At 33.4% G+C, this 21,117-nt stretch overlaps 1 protein-coding gene across 3 annotated transcripts in view; it reads left to right on the forward strand.

Moving 5' to 3' along the window:
- Nucleotides 1-322: 322 nt before the first annotated feature.
- Nucleotides 323-21,117, forward strand: part of LOC131078800 (pectinesterase-like) — a 33,917-nt gene continuing 13,122 nt past the window's right edge. Inside the window, exons 1-2 of one of the 3 annotated variants that reach the window (XM_058016561.1) lie at nt 323-690; nt 16,293-16,331. In XM_058016561.1, the coding sequence (XP_057872544.1) occupies nt 323-690; nt 16,293-16,331 (407 nt within the window). Of the gene's footprint in view, nt 694-16,292; nt 16,332-21,117 lie in introns of all 3 variants that reach the window. The other 2 variants (XM_058016562.1, XM_058016563.1) reach the window with 2 other exon arrangements.

Below are 21,117 nucleotides of genomic sequence, written 5' to 3' on the forward strand. Positions count from 1 at the left end.
ATAAATAATAAGTAAAAGATATAAAAAACTGATACTCTTCCCTTAATTCTAAACACACAGATTACCCAAAACGTATACAACTATAAAGCGACGTGGAAAAGACTGAACACAGGGAAAAGATAAATACTTATTCACTCTCTCCATCACCTACTGTAGTAACTTTCATTTATCTACGCAAGGAGGTAAAATTTGTATATAAACCCACGTTTCTCCTCTGGATATCCCCAAGCTTAGTACCTCAGTTAGGCTAAGTTCAGAGGAATTATCCTTTGATTTTTTTCGTTTCAATTGAAGGCTCTGAGCCTAATAGGTTTTTAGTACAATGGGCGGGGTGAATATAAGCCATGGCGAGCTTAATGACAGAGAAGAGCTACACGCCAGGAGCAAGGGTAGTAAAAGAATTCTTGTCACCCCATTGGCTTCTGCATTGATGGTCGGTGCCGTTATCTTCCTCGCAGTTGGAGTTGAAGGGCATGATAACGAGAGAGCCAAAGATGTGCGAACGAATCGTTTGGGAAGGGGTAAATCGACGTCAAATGCCGTGAATGATGGATGCAGCAGCACGCTTCACCCAGAATTGTGCGTCTCAAGTCTCTGTAGTTTTGGCGGCTTATCCAGTGAAGCCGGTCCCATGGAGATCGTGAACGACGCTGTGAGTGTGGACATATTGGCGGTGGAGAAGGCTAAGGCGCAGGCCTTCTCCACCTAACATGTAAATAAATATTAGTTTCAATTTATTTAGGAGTTATAGAATTTTGTTTGAACATGGTTGATACAATAAAAGATTATGTGCCATAGAAAAAGAGAAGTCTATCTTAAATATTAGTTATTTAGAATTGATTTTACATAAATATAAATATTTTATTTTAAATGTATTTATGTACAAAATATAAAAAGAATATTACGTTCTATTTACTTAAGATATTTTATTTTGATTTGAACTATTTCATTTATTACGTTGCTTCTTTTTATTTTTATTTGAAGAGCTATTTAGTAAAAAGATTATTCTTTTTTTTTCAATACAAAGACTTCCAATTTTTTAATATATATTGATACCTACAAATTAATCTATAAAAAATAATATATAATTATATAATCTATAAAATAAAGGTAAAATGAAAGAAATCTTGAAATTATTATTTTAAATATAGACATTTCTTAAATTCTAATCTAAATTTTTGTTCTTTTTTTTAATCTAACAGTGAACTTTGCATCTCATGCTATAATACAATATTGATTGGATAAACAATAGAGCAATCATATGAAGGAAACTAAATTCTCTAATTTTTTAATCATTATTGTAACTGTGATGGGCAAGCAATTCATTGACCGCAAGAGCTTTCAAAACACAACAAGGCTAGCCAAACACTAGGCGGTGACCCTTTGCGTAGAATCAGATCTCTCAACATTCTACAGGTGTAGCATTAAGGGCTATGGGGACACCCTTTATATTCAATATTTGCTTCTAGATTCGATTGTGTATGCCAATTTTCAAGATCAACATTTTGAATCACTCTGTGATTCATCATCGAGATGTGCAAGAATACCAAGGAGATGAAAGACACTAAGTTGCAGACCTGAAAAAGAATAAAAAGAGGTGGAGGGTAGGAAGGGTCACAAAAAATGAATATCAAAATAAATCAATAAATCACCCAAAGCATTGCAATAAAAGAAAACCATTAAATAAATAAAGATGACAAAAACCACCTAAATGCTTATCAAGAGAAATAGAAATGGAAAACACAAAAGGATAAAATAAAAATAAGACCAAAGAGAATATATATACTTATACTTATACATATACATATACATATACATATACATTTAAATATAAATATGTATGTATATTTGTATATAACTATATAACATATGTGTGTATATATGTATATAGCTATCTCTCTCTCTCTCTCTCTCTCTCTCTCTCTCTCTCTCACACACACACACACACACACACACACACATACATATACATATACATATATATATATGTGTATATATAACTAAATCTAGAAAAATAGGACACTTAAAGGAGAGAAAACCAAAGAAAAAAATTTAACTAAATCAAATCAATCAATTTGTATGTGTGTGTGTGTGTGTGTGTGTGTGTGAAAATATACATACATACACATGCATATATGTATGTATATGTGACAAATGTAAGAGAAACTAGACAAAAGGAGAAGGTTAACAATGTCAAACCCCAGAGAGAAAGAGGGAGAAGTAAGGAACCTAGACACTAGGGAAGAATAAAATGAAGAAAAGGAGAGAGAAGGGGGAGGACAAAAGAGTACAAGGAAAAACAAAGAAACAAACGAGCACAAAACTAAAAAGGAAAGAAGGGAAAGAGAAACAATGGAAAGGGAGAGAGGAGCTGAGTGGGCGAGGGGTGACAAAAAGGGGGGGGAAAGCAAGAGGAGGAGGGAGAGGAGACAAGAAAAGCCGGGCAAACATGGAAAAGAGAGGTATGAAGGGGGTTGATGATGGCTCTTGAGGATAGAAAGTAAAGAATGCCAAGAGAGGCTTAGGCTCAACCCATCATCTCGATTAAGATTGTTGGGATGATTAATGATTTCGATAGCCTCTTTAAGTTTCCTTTTAAAGAAGTTGTCCTCCTTACACAAGATTTGGGTGTCCTCTAAACAGATATGATGTTTGATGGTTGAGGAGTGTTCAACTAATGCTGATTTGAGAACATGCTCATGCCTGACACCATGCTCTTTGATTCTAGTAATAAACGATCGACCTATTTCACCAATATAAGAAGTGTCACATGAGAAAACACCCTTGTAGACTCCTGACTCTAAAAAGGCATCCTCCCACGATTGATACCCTTTATGTCCACTCCCTTCGCCAATTCTACCGCAATTGCGACATCTATGGTACTGTATACTTCATCTTTGGCAATGCGGCAGTGGTTATTCAGAACTGTAATCTCATGGCGCGTAAGCCGCTACCAAAACAAACAATAATGTACACCGCTCAAGGCAGACAGGACCCCAGTCAGAACACCGGTATCTTCATACACAACTGCAGGCTCACAACAGATTCTAACTTAGCTGCCGTGAAGAGCTCGTTCCACGCTTTTCTGGGAAGGCCATGAAGGGAATATCCTCGTACTGTAATAATGCAGTCTTACCTGGACGATTTCATTCAGCCCGCCGGTTGGTCTGAAGGGGCCGGAAACTTTGCATTGGATACGCTCTATTATGGAGAATATATGAATATCGGCCTCAGTGCTCCTACTGCAAATAGAGTAAAATGGCGAGGCTACCATGCCATCAAGACATCATTCGACGAAAGCTAGTTTACTGTGGGTCAATTCATACAAGGAAATTCGTGGCTGCCATTTACAGGTGTTCGATATTCTTCAGGTCTTATATAATTAACTGCAACGTAAGCAATGGTGTGTATCAGTTATAATAAGTCTTTGCTTTTATCTGCTTGGCTAGTTTTCTAGCATATTCAGAGATTAATGTCTGAACATGTTTCGAGAATCCTATAATTGTTTTGCTTGTTTCTTTGGTCCTTTATGGACAGTTTAATTTGTTTCTTGAGAGGTAATGGACGACGAGTGTTCACTGATTACTAATATTCATTTTTATTTTCTGAATGAGAGGAAGTGTTGAAAAGCATATCTGTAGATGTTTCCTTGCACCTGCGCCTCAACACCCCTTATATTCTAAGTATGTTGAGAAGAAATTTGTGACTAAGTGCTTGACAATTTTTACGTCGAACTTTACCCTAAATGTGGTGGCACGGTGATGTTAATAGCGTAAAAATATCAATTCATAAATTAAAAATATAAAATTAAAACATTATTATAAAAATAGAAATAAATAATCGATAATAAAATAATTATTTTAAAATATTATTCACATATAAATATCAATTATTATTTTGCTATGAATCGGTGAGGTAAAAAATGGGCGACCTCATCCCTATGTAAATATTCAACAATAGCACTGCAATGGGGAACCTCATCTCTATGTAAATATTCAAGAATAGCACCCCAATGGGGTTTGAACCTCAATGAGAAGGAAAACAACACTGCAACTTGACCATAGACCATGCCAATACCTGCAAATAATAATCCGTTTTCATTAGTTAATAATTAATATTTTTTAATCATTATTTATTCAATTTGAATATTCTTAATATTCAACTATGATTATTTAAATGTAATTAATTATTTTTTAAATATTTAAAAAATCAATTATTAAGTTTGTATAATATTAAAAAGAAAGAGTCATGATAACGAGACACTCATGCACAAATAAATTAATAACATATTATAATTTTAAAAAGTAAGATAAATTCTAGATTTTTCATATACCAGAAAATATAAATTATAAATAATTTAATATACATTAATCTTCATCATTCTTTAAAAAAAGTTAAAGTACAATACTAATTATTTTATGTACTATCTATCACACCTTGGTGTGCAATAGGTATATTGAAGAGTTATGGAAGCTTAATTACAAAAGTTTTGGTCTATTTTATTGCATACATTTGTGTAGCATGTGAGATTAATTAATAGGCCATTTACCAAATGGTGTTGTTTCTGCAACAAATGTCTCAATGGAGAAGTGACAACTTCAAACAAACCTTCAATCCACTTATTGTGTGTGTGTGTGTGTGTGTGTGTGTGAGAGAGAGAGAGAGAGAGAGAGAGAGAGAGAGAGAGAGAGAGAGAGAGAGAGAGAGAGAGAGAGAGAGAGAGAGAGAGAGTATATAAATATATATAGGGAGAGATAGAAAGATAGAGATAAGTTATATAGAGAGATGTCAAGAGAGGGAGAGATATAAGTGAAGAGATGGAGAGATAATAGGATAGAAATAGAGTGAGATATGGAAGAAGAAATATAGATGGATAGAGATAGAGAAGCAAGTAGATATCGATATAGAGTTCTATGAAAAAGGGTGAGAGACAAAGTTAGGGAGAGAAATGGATTAATAGTTAGAGTCTCAAGGAGATATGAATAGAGATATAGGGGGAGAAGAAGATATAGCTAGAGATGAAAATAGAGTGAGAGAGAGAGATTAAGACAAATAGTCAAAGATGTACAGAGAGAGAGAGAGATGTTGGCTTGTTCAAATGATTGCCTAATTATCCCTATAAAATTATAGCTATCTTTAGTCAGGTTGAGACTCTTGAATCAATGACTAATGAACAAGAGAGAAACCTTTGTTCTCCTCTACACTTTAAGTATTGCTAGACCTAGAGGGTAGCCCTTATTACAGTATCTTTGAATGATGACCCTTATTTATTCAGATATTAATATAAGAAAAAATGTTGCCACAATTTTAGTAAGATCTACACGAATATTACCAAATTAAATATAAAATTAGTCAATCTTCATCACAGAACCTTGAGAACATGAACCAATTTGAACACATTAAAATAAAAATATTTTTGTATTTTAGGGTTTTAGAACCTAGGTTTTGGATAAGGAATAATCTCAAATAAGTGCCTATCCAAGGCTACAAAGTCAGATTCTCACATGCAAATGAGTTTTTTTGACTTGACCAAGTTTCATATTCAATGAATTTAATCTTACCACTGGGCCTTACAATGATGTATCCAAGAAAGGGTATTGAATCTACAATTCTACTTAGCAATCTCACAGTGCAAAACACATCCCTCCATATGTTATTTAAAACATATTCAATTCTATTGGTGTAAATAATTATTCATCTTGGATATTATTACACCTTACTTAAGTTTACTTAGGAAATGCATTTCATAGTAGTTTGGGTATGAGACACTTGGGTGTTTGTGCCACATTGGGATAGTGTGTGTAGGAGAATTTCCACCTTTTGTGGACTTATCTTGTTGTTACATTCCACATTCAATGGGTGATCCACCTCATGTGGAATATTATATTGTTTCTCCTACCTACCCATACCTATTTTCTACCTGCCCTTATTTCTTATTGAGCCACATGTCATGTTTGTGTTCTCACATATCCATATCACCTTGCCTATATAAGCAGGCTCATATTCATTGTATGTAACTTTTGATGATCTAGTTGATTAGTATTTTCTCTTGATAGAATATAGTTTATTCATATCATTATTTTGTCTCTCTATTATATTTTTCATTGAGCCCTTGATCTTGGAAAAATCTCACATGGTATCAGAGCCTATAGGGCTTCATTGATTAGTCTTTTGGAGACATTTTAGAGGCTTCAATTTTTGGATTTGGGGATCTTCATTTTTTGGGGGCATCATATAGTGATTTGGACATCACGGTTGAGTCCGGGAGGCAGGCCATTTCCATAAATTTTGATTATAAAGTTGACTATATTTGGTGATAAATTTTTTTTTGCCTATTTGGCTATAGTCGTACTTCGTGCGGCCCATGTTTCCCGGTCTTCAATCTTCAACAGCTACTGTTGGCCCGACCTGCTCCCCATCGGGCCCCATCTTATCTTCCCGATGATTGTTTTGCCCCGGCTACTGCGATAACAACTCCGGCCAGGCCCCCGCCGGTTTTCTGCCTCTCCAAGCCTCGACCCCACCGCCTTCGGGCCTCGGCCCCTTCGGCCCTGGGCCCCGTCCCCACCACCATCGGCAGACTTCCGGCCATCAGTAGACTTCCGACCGCTGCTAGACCTCCGACCGCTAGCAGAACTCCGCCTGCCACCATAGTGGCCAGACCCACCACCTACCACATCAACCTCCACCATGTCATCGACCATACCATGCCCAATCAACAGTCCACCTCAATAGTCCGTATAGTACGAACACCATGCAGGGGCGATTTTTTTTTACCGCCAGACAAGTGTCAAATTTAAGCTCGTCATTTTCTGATGTCAGTGCCACATCAGTAATATTTTGAAAATTTTTAACCCCCTCTCAATGAGCTTTTCAGTTTTGCAGTTCAACTTTGGAAGGCTGTATCTTGCTCATTTTTGCTCTTTTTTTGGTGCAATTTTTTTTTTTGAAATGAGCTAGAATTTCATGCTCTTCGCAGTGGTGGAAGAATTTTTTGATTTTGATGGACAATTGTTTTAGAAATTGCAGATCTTCATAGCTGTACCTATCTAATCCCCAATTTTGCAACTTCAGAGGCTTCGTTTGGGGTCATACAACCTTATTTTCAAGTGCTGTTTTTTATTAAAGTGCAGAATTTTTTGTCTACTTTCATAAACTGCCATTTTTTATAGTGATTTTGAGTAGAAATTGTACCTTTAGTATTTGGTCATTTTTGGCCTATTTGGTACTTGTATTTCTCTTGGATCTCAGTTTAGATCACTAGCGTATTTGTTGAAGTCTCTTATATATCATTTTGAGAAGTTGAAAATTGAAATCAAAGTCTACTTTGCCTTGTTTTGCAAGTGGCCCATTGTATACATACTAATTATAAAGTGTTGAATCAACATTTTTTTTTTGGGGGGGCGGGGGTTTCTTGATTGAGTATTTTGGGGGGTGTCTTGTGTGATTGTGCCTCTCTCTATCTTGTGTTTTTTCATTTTGGTGCTATGGGTTCTCCTAAATTTCCACTTTTAACTCCTCATAATTATGCATCATGGAAGATTAAGGCATAGAGTAAACTAATGGAAAAATGACTCATTCATTATGTAAATGGAACTATTACAGAACCACCTGATCTTAAGGCTAATCCTATTTCTCAAATTGAATGGCTTACTAAGAATGTTAGGGCACTTGGAACTCTTAGAAAGTATGTATTAGATGACCTCATTTTGTACATTGATAAGTGTACAACAATTAAAGAGGCTTGGGATATTTTTCAAAAATTGTATGGTCAAGTTGATGAGATTAAGGGCTACAAGCTTGATAGTGAACTCAGAACTTTGGATCCTAGGGATTTTGATACAATCCAAGATTATGTCACAAAAGCAAATGAGCTAAGAGCAAAGCTAAAGGATTGGGGAATTGACAAAACGGATGCTCAATTGGTTTACAACTTGTTGGACAAGCTTCCTTCAGAGTATGTAGCCTTTGTATCTAGCTTTCACACCCATAGGTTGGCTCAGGGTTCCTCATACACTTCTCCCTCATTTGATTCATTCCCGAAGATGTTGATACTTGAGAAATCTAAGTTGACTAATATGGGGATTCTCAAATCTTCAAAGTCACAATCTTTGGTGGCTAAGAAAGGGAATCAAAGCAACCAAGGAAAAGGTAAGAATCAAAAGCAACCTAAGTCAAAACCACAAAAAGATGGAGCACAATATTTCTCTCCACAACAAGGTGATTCACCATTCTCACCTAAGAGGAAATCATATAAGGACAATCCTTTTTGTGGATATTGCAGGGTAAAAGTACAAAGTTGTGTCACACTTTTATAAAGGAAATGGTAGCATTCAAACTTTTAAAGTAAATCAATAGAAATTGAAATATATGTTTCAAATTTTGAAATGATGTAAACTAATAAAATTTATATTCTTTTGTCTATTTTATGTTTTTAATTTTAACAAAATTTTAAAAAATTATTTGAATGTAGTTTATTATAAAGTAAACAGCATAATTTAGTTGTTGATAAAATGCTGAAATTGAAGTTACACAAGCCACCATACTTTAATTAGTAAATTTTGCTTTTTTCTGATAATTTTTTTTTTGTATATTGATAACTTGAAACTTTAGTGCATGTATATATTGTTTACTCTTTTTTATAAATATATATTTTTCAATAAATTTAAAAAGTTGTGTGTGTTGAAATATAACTCTTTCCAATTCCCACCAGTTTTTTTCTTAATTATTTATCCAATTTAGAAAAGAATTGTATCATCTTGACATAGATTCTTTTCTCTACTGCATCATATTTTAAGAAAAAAAATTAATAAATTTTAGTATTTTTCCTTGACAAGATAATCGACCTTATATTTTAGTGTTGATGACCTACTTTCAATAAAAAAAAATATTAAATATAAAAAGTAATTAAAATATTAAAAGATATATATTTTTCAAAATTCACTTATAGATCTAGAAAAGGGTATTTTTACATTTCAAAAAAAATATTATTTATAAGAGTAGGAGTTGTTAAAACATCGAGCTTTTTTTTTTTTTTGCAATTAGACCCAAAGTGGTATAAAATATACATTTAGTACACACTTCCAATTGGAAAAGTTGTGGTAATGAATCTATATAGACCATATATTTGACTCAAATTAATTTTTAGTTAGAATTACTTAAATTCACTTGTGTTGATAAGTTAGCCTAAAACATAACACAGTTTTGTGCTTTTACCCTGCAAGAAGTCAGGACATGATGAATATCATTGTTAAAAGAAGGATATTGATGAGTTGAAGAATCTTCTTGAGAAGAGAAAAATCAAGCTACCTTCTATAATGTCTACATCGACTTCTTTTTCCAAGGATAAAGGAAAGGATCACTCTTTTGGGATAGATAAAGGAAAGGGACAACAAGCTCTTTGTGCTACTACAAGTCATGATTCAGGGAGATGACTTCTAGATTTAGGGGCTTCTCATCATATGGCATCTTCGCAATCGATGTTTTCTACATTTGAGCCTTGTCACATGCCACAGATTTTGATGGGAAATCATACATATATGGATGTGATTGGAAAAGGATCTATTGCCATTGGGGATAACTCCTTCAATGATGTGTTGTGTGTACCCCACTTGACAAACAATCTTCTTTCCATCTATCAAATCACACATGGGGCAACTAAGAAAACTGTGGAGTTTAAACCTGACTTAGTTATCATTACAGACTTGGAGAGTGGAGCCATCATTGCAACTGGGGTGGTTCATCATGCATCTCATTTGTACTCTTTTTCCCATTTTGGTCCTATTGATGAGGTTGATTCTTCCTATGTTGATGATTCAGATTTTGAGGAGAACTTTGGGTACTTGAACTTGGGGATTCTCACATGTGACCCTGTTCTTGAACCTTGCATTTCATCTCCTCCTATTAATATCGCATCATCTATTGCACCTGATGATGCAGCTAGTGTGACAGTTTTTCCTTCTTGTGATTCAGTGCAGCAGGATATTCCATGTCTTCCAGCTTTAGTTGATTGGGATGCCTACTTGGCAGACATTGCAGGTTTGTTTGTGGAGTCCTACATTGTAGATTTGGGAGACATCGTTGATGACATTCATCTTCTCTTTGATGAAGATGATCCTTCTTCGATTGTTGTGAGGGATCACTCTGACCCTCTTGTGCATTCTCTACATGATCAATCTTTAGAGGTTGACATGATTGTGGATACTTTTGTCCAGTAGTTGGAGGAGGTATCTTTATCTTTTGAGGAGACATGTGAGTCTTTGGATATTTTTATACATTCTTCTCCACTAGATCTTGGAGTGCCTTTTTCTGTAGTGTGGCACAATTTACCACCTTTGGAGGAGGTAACTTTTAGCATTGACATGGAGACACTTGAGCAGTTTTTAGAGATTTATTTCATCATGAGTATTTTTTCTACATCTTCCCTTCATGATTGGGGGACTTCATTGATACACCTTTGGTTTTGTTTCTTCCTGAGGGGAGGAACGTGGTTCGATGTTTGTGGAGAAGTTTTTCCATACATCATCGAGCTTCTATCATTGGTGTAGATTCTTCTTTGAGGGGGGGCTTCCTAGTCTCTATTCTTCTTCTCTCATATGGGGGGGACTTTTTCCTCACATGGGGTTTTGTTCCTCACATTCTCCTATGAGAGTTCTTTGTATATGGTTTTCACCTCTCTTTTGGGGGAGGGTTTTTTCCCATTGGGTTTTTCTCTCTTTCCTTGCTTTGTGAGAGATTTCATTGCCTTGGTTTGCATGCATTTGCATTTGTACATGGGTACTTAACATGGCCTAGTAGTCGGTACCCATCTTGCATTGCTTAGTTGCATTGTAGACTTAAGTGCATTCCCCTAAGTTGCACTTGAGGGGGGGTGTTGGTGTAAATAATTATTCATTTTGGATATTATTACACCTTACTTAAGTTTATTTAGGAAATGTATTTCATAGTAGTTTGGGTATGAGACACTTGGGTGTTTGTGCCACATTGGGATAGTGTGTGTAGGAGAATTTCCAGCTTTTGTGGACTTATCTTGTTGTTACATTCAGTGGGTGATCCACCTCATGTGGAATATTATATTATTTCTCCTACCTACCCACACCTATTTCCTACCTACCCTTGTTTCTTATTGAGCCAAATGTCATGTTTGTGTGATCACATATCCATATCACCTTGCCTATATAAGCAGAATCATTTTCATTGTATGTAACTTTTGATGATCCAGTTGATCAATATTTTCTCTTGATACAATGCAGTTTATTCCTATCATTATTTTGTCTCTCTATTGTATTTTTCATTGAGCCCTTGATCTTGGAAATATCTCACAAATTCATTACTTGGATAGAAGAAATAATTAAGATATACCATATAGAAAATTTATATAGATAAACTCATAAACCCTTGATTTCCTTACTGAAAAGGAAAGTGCATCTAATCAAGGAAAAAATTGTAGGAAACACACACACAAAGTGTTTTTAAATTATCTTCAATATGAGTAGAAAATATCATACAAAGCATTCTACCTACATGCATTTAGTGTGTTTAGCAACTTAATATGGCTACTTCTTTTATTGCATATCTTCAATGATCACACATTTTTCAACTATATCCAATCATAGACTAGAAATTTGATCCCTTTTACAATATTACAATTTCCTTATATAGAAAAAGAAAAATATGTTGGCCTAGGGTCCTAATCACAATTTTTTGTTACATATTTGACTTTCCAATTACAGAATATGCTTATGAACTTGTTTTCATTCGAATGTTTTTTTTTTCATTTGAAATACATTAATGGATCACAGGTTCCCAATAAAATGCTCCAATCTTGATGACTGGACCACTTGCTTGGACTAAAAGTGATGCACCACTTCAAAACTACCAAAATCAAGTCACTTGTTGATTTAGATTTCATTTGCTAGAATCTAATGACCAATTGAAATGTAAATATTCTTAATTTGCATGTTTATCCTCCCATGCCACATACATCTTAACGTAAGGTAATTGGAAGTATTATAATTTATTGATCTTCTCATTATGTCCTATATTTTGGGCATCCAGAATTGCCCTAGTTTCCTTTATAAACTACCAAAACTTAACCTGAGGAAAAATATTTTATACAATGTGGTGTTCAACATTCTAATATTTAACTCATCAATTGAAAATATTATAGAGGATTCAAGATTAGGGCATATATGTTCAAATTCACCTTTCCACTACTCTAGGGTTTTAGTTTGACCCTGTTCATCTTTGATGCCAAGCTTCACCTTCTTCTCAACTGAATGAATTAATCCAATCTTTTCTTTCAACTAATTATTAGACTTAAACATATATGCTACCACCTCTTCAAGAGTTTCCATCGTTTCAATCCTATCTTTATTTATGTAGGTTTTTTAGGATCAAACCTAGAAATATTGATAATTTTCCTTATTACTGGAGTTCTTGGCATCCACCTATCCTTATTTCTTTGATATTTTTAGAATCTAACTCATTTTTAGCCTAGGAATATTTCAAATGTACATATTTTTATGTGTATCTTCTATATTTTTTTATAATTTTTAATAGTTCATGTTTAGCCTTTGATCTGATATTTCAACTCTTTGATCTTAGAGAATAATAATTCCATGTCTAATGTAAGTGCATCTTCTAAACTTGAAGGACTTGATATTATTGGCACCGATGCCCTTCTTGACGCCAATTCCTAAGATTTCAATTGATTATTTTTAATTATCACCTATGTATACTTTTTGTTTCATTGCATCATGATTTGCCTACTATTTCTTTACTACTGCCTCATTGAACAAAATAGTGTTAACTTCCAATGATCCAACTTGTAGATTATGATTATCTAAGACGATTTTAATTAAATATCATCTTAAATATTCAACACTGCTAACAACATTTGGCTTATTTGTGTTTGGATCCAAAGCCCATGTTTAAAATGGTTTGAACCTAGGGCTAAAACTTGATCCTGAGAAGCCTTATTCTGATTCCTCCTTAGTACTATGTACTTCTCGATCTTGCCTCTTTATTGTATCAAAGGCTAGTGTAGTGGTAATATCCAAATTGGGAAGAAAAATTAATCCACTTCCCTACACCATTTTCCTACCCCGCTCAAGAGTAATGTTGTCAGCTCTGAAATCAATTTGTAGAAAAATCTACTTTGCCACCTTGTATATTTGTACAAATGAAATAATCGAGGCATTGTAATATCAAATGTCTTTATGAGATACTTATGTGAAATATAATTTTGTTTTCCAATGATTGAGATACTTAGTGTTACAATTGAGGTGTATTTTTTGTAATTAAATCTAAAATTGTGTTATTGTAATAATGTTGCATGATTTGTCAATTTTTTTCCATAACTTCCTTCATGGACCTAATAAGAATCAAGAGTCCAAAATTTCATGAATTTTTTGGGTAAATAGGCCTATAACACATAATATAACTTACCTTTAGTTTCTTCACCTTGGACACAAATCATCAATACCAATGCGTCTGAGTGGCATTGGAATCTATGGCATATAAAAACCAACCATCTAATGCTATGGGGTTGTGAGACACCCTTTTCCAAAAATCTCTCTCAAATTTTGAATGCTCAAATCCATTTTCTTGTTTTGATATTTTTTATGTTGCAATAGAAAGTGTCAAATACATTCAATGAAAAGTTGCAATATACCCTAACTTTCATTATGTTCATCATGGGCACAAACCATTAGTGCAAGAAAATATAGGTAGTTGGGCTTATGTTAGGCATGCTCTTATTTCACTCGCCAACTTGCACAATCATTTAGAGCCATACCCTAGCCATAAATTCTCTTAAGTGCCCTAAGTGTGAAATTATCAAACTTTGACAACACATCTCTCAAAATCTATGGCACATATGAATGATTCATATGAACCTTAGGACCATGTAATGCCCCTCTCCAAAAACTCTTAGATTTTGAATACTTAAATCCATTTGTTTGTGCTAATACTTTTTGTTGCAACAAAAAGCATGAATTGCATTCAATAAAAGCTACAATATACCCTAACTTTCATTCTGTTCATAATGGGCACAAACCTTTAGTGTGAGCATCTCCATGAGGTTGGGTTTATGCTAGTCATGCCCCTATTTCACTTTCCAATTCATCCAAGCATACCGAGCCATACCCTATAGGGCCACACATTCTCTTAAGTGCCCTAAGCATGAAAATTGTCAAAATTTGACGATGCATTTCTTATAATTTATAGCACATACAAACAAGTTGTCTAAACATATAGGATTGTGTGATGCTCCTCTCAAAAAAAAAATCTCAGATTTTGAATACTTAATCTATTTTCTCATGCCGACACTTTTTTGTTGCAACAAAAAGCATCAAATGCATTCAATGAAAATTTGCAATATACCCTAACTTTCATTTTGTTCGTTATGGGAATAAATCATTAGCACAAGTGTGTCTGAGAGGTTGGTTTTATGCCAGGAATGCCTCTATTTTAGACTTTGGTTTCTTAGACTCCTACATCTACATCATCATGGTCACTTTTTTGTCTAGTTCCAAATCTCAAACCTTGGTTTCTTAGACTCCTACATCTATAGGGAAACTAAAGAAGAATAAGAATAATAATAGAAGTACACAATCTACTCAATCGGCTATAGCTTCAAAGTCTCATGGACATGATTTAGATTCTTCCACCTCTTCCAAGAGGTCTTCATCTAGGAAGGAAAAGCCTAAGTATGGTTATTTCATAAATCTAGGACATGATAAGAATCAATGTTAAGAAAACAAAATTGATGAGTTCAAAGAACTTCTTTAGAAGAATAATATTTAGCCACCTTCATCTAGTGCATCCTCTTCAACCACTTCAAGACATGGACATTTTGGGTCTTCATCTATGACATGTGGTGAAGACAAGATGAAAGGCCATGCTCTCTTTACATCAACATGTTCTCAGTCCTCCAAGTGGCTTCTTGATTTAAGAGTTTCATATCATATGGCATCATCAGAGGGTATGTTCTCTTCTTTTGTGCGTCATGCATTTTCACATATTTTGATGGGTAAGAACACTTACATGAGTGTTAATGGGAGTGGTTCTATTGAGGTTGATAGTGGCACATTCAATAATGTTATATGTGTCCTTGCATTATCTTCCAACCTTCTTTCCATCTACCAAATTACTCACAATGGAACATGCAAGATATTTGAGTTCACCCCTTATTCAGTGCTTATCAAATATCTACATAGTAGAGAGCTTGTTGCAGTTGGTAGTGTTGATCATACAACATGATTGTGTGAGTTCTCATATTTTTCTCCCATTGAGCATGCAGTTCCATTGGTTGGTCCTATCTCTCATGCATCAAGATTACATAAAAAATATAAGGAGACATTTGGTCACTTAAACCTATCTATGCTTTAGTCATCCATAGCGGTTCTTGAGACTTGTGTTGATCCTCCTCCACCTCCTACTTATTCAAAGATTAGTTTAGTTTAATAGGTTGATTGTTCCCTTCTAGTTTCAGTAGTGTGGGATGAGTACTTTCCAGATATTGTAGGGTTATTTGATACATCATCCACTCCAAACGTTGGGGACATAACTGAGGATATTCCATTCCACCTTGATGACATTTTGAGCATTCTTGTCATCCCATCTTTAGTGCCTTCAAAGGTTGTTTAGTGGGTATCTTCACAATAGTTTATATTTTCTTCAATTGATTTGGCATCTTTTGATTCAAATAGTTGGACAATTAAGTAGTCTTCCATGACACACATCATGAGATTTTTCCTTCTATAGATCCTTCCATGGAGTTATTTCAACTTTGGCCACTCAATTTGTTTCTTGGACATTCATCAAAAATTTTCCTTGATATTTCCTCTTAGATCATCATTAAAATTTATCCTTGAGCTTGCGTCTTTGGCATTAGAGCTTCTTCATTATGGGGGGGGATACATTGTCCCTTCTTTTCCCTCCTATGGAGGGAATCTTGATTGTACTTATATGCCTAATTTAGTTTTTTAGGGGCCACTTGGAGTCCTTCATCTCAGTCTTATGTAGTACCTTTTTCATTTCATTACATCTCTTGCTTTTGGAAAGGGGTTTTTTACCAAGTGTTTTTTCTCTTTTTCTCTGCTTAGAGAGACTTCATTGGTTTTTACATGGGTACCTAATTAGGCCATTCTTTTTTGGGACCCATTTCTGCATTCACACATCTAGAGGTTTTTTACTCACTCTAAGTTTCACTTAAGGGGGGTGTTAGAACATATTTAGCTATAATTTGTTTTTTTACTTGTTGTGCTTTTTTGCTTAAGTTCACTTAGGAGCGCTTATTTTATTTTTGCACCTAGTTTAGATTTTATGCATCTAGTTTAGCTAGAGTTGAGAGTTATTTAGTTCCTCATGCTTGCACTTTAGTTCTCCTAAATTTAGATTTGTGCTTTTTTTACAAGCACCTCATTGTACAATTGTAATTTTGTAATTTTGTATTCTTTGCTTTTGAGTAATTTAGCATTCATCTGTGTAGCTCTCATTTGTGGAAGGTGTTGTTGTTTTTCATTTGATCTTGCAGGTGATTGTGTTGCAAAATTCAACACCTACTTCACATTATATGTTCTTTATCATATTTTTTTGAGGCTAGATTTGGGCAGCAGATCCAAGTAGCTTTTATCACCGTGGTTTTTACCTTCTAGTTTCCCATGTAGAATTGATGTTCATTTGTGAGGATGTGTGTTTATATTCTTCATTTATTAAATTTCTTAATTGTCAAGGAAAGGTTAGTGAATTCTAGTAATATGGATTTGGGATTGAGACTATTTGTGAAGTTTGGATAAGTTATCAATGGTAATTAATGTTGAATTAATTTTGAAATTGGCATATACTAATTCACCCACTCTTAGTATATTTGTATGCTTAACAATATCTTCTAGTTGATAAACCAGACACACACTGGTTAATATTGAACCAGTGAATAGAGAAAGATGGGAGAAACACAAAAGTGTAGATAGGGACGTATAGTGCATGTTAATAGATTCATATACTTCTAAATCTTATGCTATATCTAAGATCTACAAATCATTTTCTTGGATTTCCTTGCCAATGTAGCCTAAGCATTTCAATCTCAAAATAAAAAGAATATAATTGTTTGAATCTATTCTATAAATTGCATTTAATTTATGAATAGATTGAATAAAACCCAAACCAATATTTAATTGAAGAAAATAAATAATACTTGTAGTTTGTAGAACAAATTTATGAACTCTTTGTGATATTGAACCAAAAGTTGAATGGAGAGAAAAAAATATCAAATCTAAAGCTGCTTCATGAGTTCTCCCAAAGACTTATTATGTGCACCAATTCCCTCCTTTGTGTGCTTTATTTCTAAAGGTTTCTTTTAAATATTTTGGTAAATAACTTGGATGCAAGGTATTGCATGCTGGAAGAAGTTTGTCTCTCTCCCATATTCGACCCCCTAAATCTTCCATGCAAGCACACTCGATATGAAGAGAAATGGTATTCTTTAAGAGTTCGTTCTTCATCTTACTTAACTCATCATCAAGGTTAAATTTAGCCTTCATGCACTTCAAGTGCACCTACCATTCTCCCCTTAACTAAGTGGTCCAATAATTAGGAATTTTCAAAACATTCATAATTTGGTTACTAAAATAATTTAATTAAATTCATAATAATTTTTAATACAAATCAATATTAAAGATATAATAAATTGAGATGACATTTTAATACTTCCAATAAAATTAATTAGTACCATTTCTTTTTCTTAATAAATGATTTTCAAAATATCCAATTCAAAGTCATACTATGAATTCATATAATCAAAATAACATCAAAATTAAAACTAGTTGAATAAATTGGTTTTTATGTACCAGCTACTAATTAATATACTTATTAAGTTTAATCATTATTTAAGGTAGAGGGAAGAGGGTAACGACATAGATGCAAAGATGATGGGTCTCAGCTACTAGGCCATGTACAAATTTCTCATAAATGAAACAAAGAGGAAAATACTATAGGATGAAAACCCCTCTCCAAAACTATAAAATTGTGCTAATAATAAATAAAACCCTAAAAAAGATAGAATATTCCATGAACTAAGAAACCTATACATTTTGACCCAAAATAATTGACATAAGTAGGAAGCTATTCAACTCTTTGCTAAAATAATTTCATTTTTATTTACAATTTTTTGGTGTAGTCAGGATTTATTGATGTCTATATTGTATACTAGGGTTCATGGATAAAAAAAAATTATAAAATTTTACCAACTGAAAGGCTATTTTTTGTTTCTCAATCCTTTTAGATTTAATGGTGATAATTTTTTGACTCTACAACACTAATTTATTTAGTGGCTAATATTCGCCAATTGGCTATTTTTTTGAAATTTGGGAATAAAAATTTGGCTAATAAGTTCAAATTTTAAGGTGACCCGAATCACCACATTTTTACAAAGATTTATTTTAATGTTATTTAAATTGCCAAATAATTTATTTTATTACTTTTTTTAACTCAAAGATTTGCCACAATATTCAATACATGATTGGATCAAATTCACCAACATTTTATAATTTATTGTAGAAATATAAATTAATTCATCAATAATATATCATAATTATTAGTTACTTTAGGGTTATATCAATAATATTCAGTTGCCACCATTGATTTAAAATATAATCTAATGACCTTCATTGTATTCCATGAGGTAAATTGTACCTACAAGTTGTAATGCTCGTGGGAGTTGAAATTGCTTTTGAATTGGTGACCTCAATGAAAATCAATCGTCTAAAATAAATTTTAGGCTCCATGAGTATCACAAATTGTTGGTACATTTTATCTCACAAATTACAAAGAGGGTTATTAAATTATTTTAGATTAATGGTACAAACTAAATAAAGTATAGTCTACCCTTCAACTCATTAATGGTTTCCACCTTTAGGCCTCTACTTTTCTATAAAGAACTATTTTTTAAATGAAAGGATTCAATAGTAATTAATGCATACTCCTATTATTTTTCAAGATTTGCCAATATTTTCTACTAAAAACAATGGTATTAAAAAATTCACCAGTAGAATTAATATTTTTCTTTAAAAAAGGAAAGATTCGCTAATAATTTTATTTTTTTATTTAAAAATAAATATTCACCAGGATTTTATACAATATTTTGAGAGGGAGCTTTTCAAAAAGTTATCACTTCTCTACAATTATTTAATGATAGGGAAAAATGATAGTTTCAGTTTGATTCGACAAGGGATGTGCAATCATTACTTTAATTCCATGTTGGAGAAGCCAAAATCTAAAAGAAAATTCATGATGTCCTTCCACTTGTGAATCATGAGCACAAAAGCATATTCATAAATAATATGAAGAGAGTTTAAAATTACAATGAATTTCTTGTATATATAGGCAAGATAGAGGAAATAAGAAGGTAGGGTTGAACAATCTACCCCTAGCAATGCATATTTTTTCTCAAACCCTACAAGATTAATAATCATATACCATGTATAATAAAGGAAAGATCAAAACAAAAAATAATAATAAGGTTGCATATACATGAGAAACGCTTTTCTAAGAATCTTTATTCTGAAGATGGAATATTAATCAATACATCTCCAAATTTGAATCCTACGATTTTGGCCTTCCCATTTTATTCAACAATTAACTCTAAGATTGTCTCCTTAACAAGAATATCAACCCCTACATTTCTTACTTAATATAAATTAGACACCTAATATATCTCCTATCAACAAAATAAGAAATAAAAGTTTCAAACAAGAGAATCAACTCCTAATTTAACTCCCACACAAATAGAAAAGTCTAGAAAATACCAGTTAAAAAGAGTAAGAATCAACTCCTAATTTGACTCCTATGTAGACAACTCAACAATAGCTATTAAGAGATAGTTTGCATCATTCTTCCCTTCTTTTAAAATTTTGAACCTCTTTGTTCAAATCCCATTTACATGAATACACCTCAGTAATTAAAACACTAAAAATCTCAACAACCTAACTATTACATATTTTGGTAATGCTTTTAGGATGAAACTACATCAAACATCCATAAAAGAGTTTAATAGATGATAGAACCATCCTTCTAACTTGAACAACAAATCCGTGACATTCCCTTCTATTAAATTAGATCGTTTTAAATCATCACATTTTTTCTTCTTTTGCTTCTATTGGGATTGAGATCCTTCTCCTTTGCTCGTTTATCTTCCACATTTCACAACTCCTTGAAGGCTCAAGAATCCTTCTCCATTAAAAGTCATAATTTATTTTTACACCACCTATATCATTTGCACATAAATCATTTAAGAAAGAAACAAAGTTAAGGAAATAAAAATCCCCCACAAGTGCTCTTTTCTCTTATGTGTCCTACAATTTAGGCACTCTTTCCATTTCATATTTTGTGAGGTGGCCTTCTTTTTTTATCTCAATGTGATTTTGTTCACAAAACAAATCATTTTGGACATTGCACTTTATACCATAATTTTAAATATCTTTACTCTCTGCCTCAATCATCCTTGTTCCTTCCTTTGGGAAGTGATGATAGTTTACTCCATTTTTCTCACTAATGGAATCCTCTAGATATTAGATTCTAGCTGCTTTTGGAAAGATATGTTCTCAAAAATCAATAATTCTTCATCATAGATGAGGCTCCCAAAGATCTCCATCTTTGTTTCAACTTACTCTTCAACATGGAATACTTCCACTACTACAACAATTTGGGCCTCCTCTTGTGATAGGTTGCATTCCTTCTCATTGTAGTCTCTCAACTCTTATCTCTTTGCACTGTAATATTTAATGTCTTCCTCTTCTTAGGGTAGTACAACTCAACAACTCCATCCCACTCATTCTCTTTATACTCATCCCATTCATCTATCTCCACTCTTTGTGATTCTTGGAAAACCTCATTCAAATGTCTTCTCTACATTCACATTTCTGCCCAATCTTCAAGGGATTCTACCTTTCCTTGTTCTAATAGTTCCACTCCTTGTTTCATTCTTGAATCAATAACTTTACTCTCTGAGAATGACTCATGCCTACAAAGTGAATATTTAAATTTATACCATTTTTTTTCACCTTCTCACAACTCTTCAATGTCCTTGATGCAGATTTATTTCTCTTTGGCTTTTTT

This window comes from Cryptomeria japonica, chromosome 2, assembly GCF_030272615.1.
Source record: "Cryptomeria japonica chromosome 2, Sugi_1.0, whole genome shotgun sequence".
NCBI lineage: Eukaryota > Viridiplantae > Streptophyta > Pinopsida > Cupressales > Cupressaceae > Cryptomeria > Cryptomeria japonica.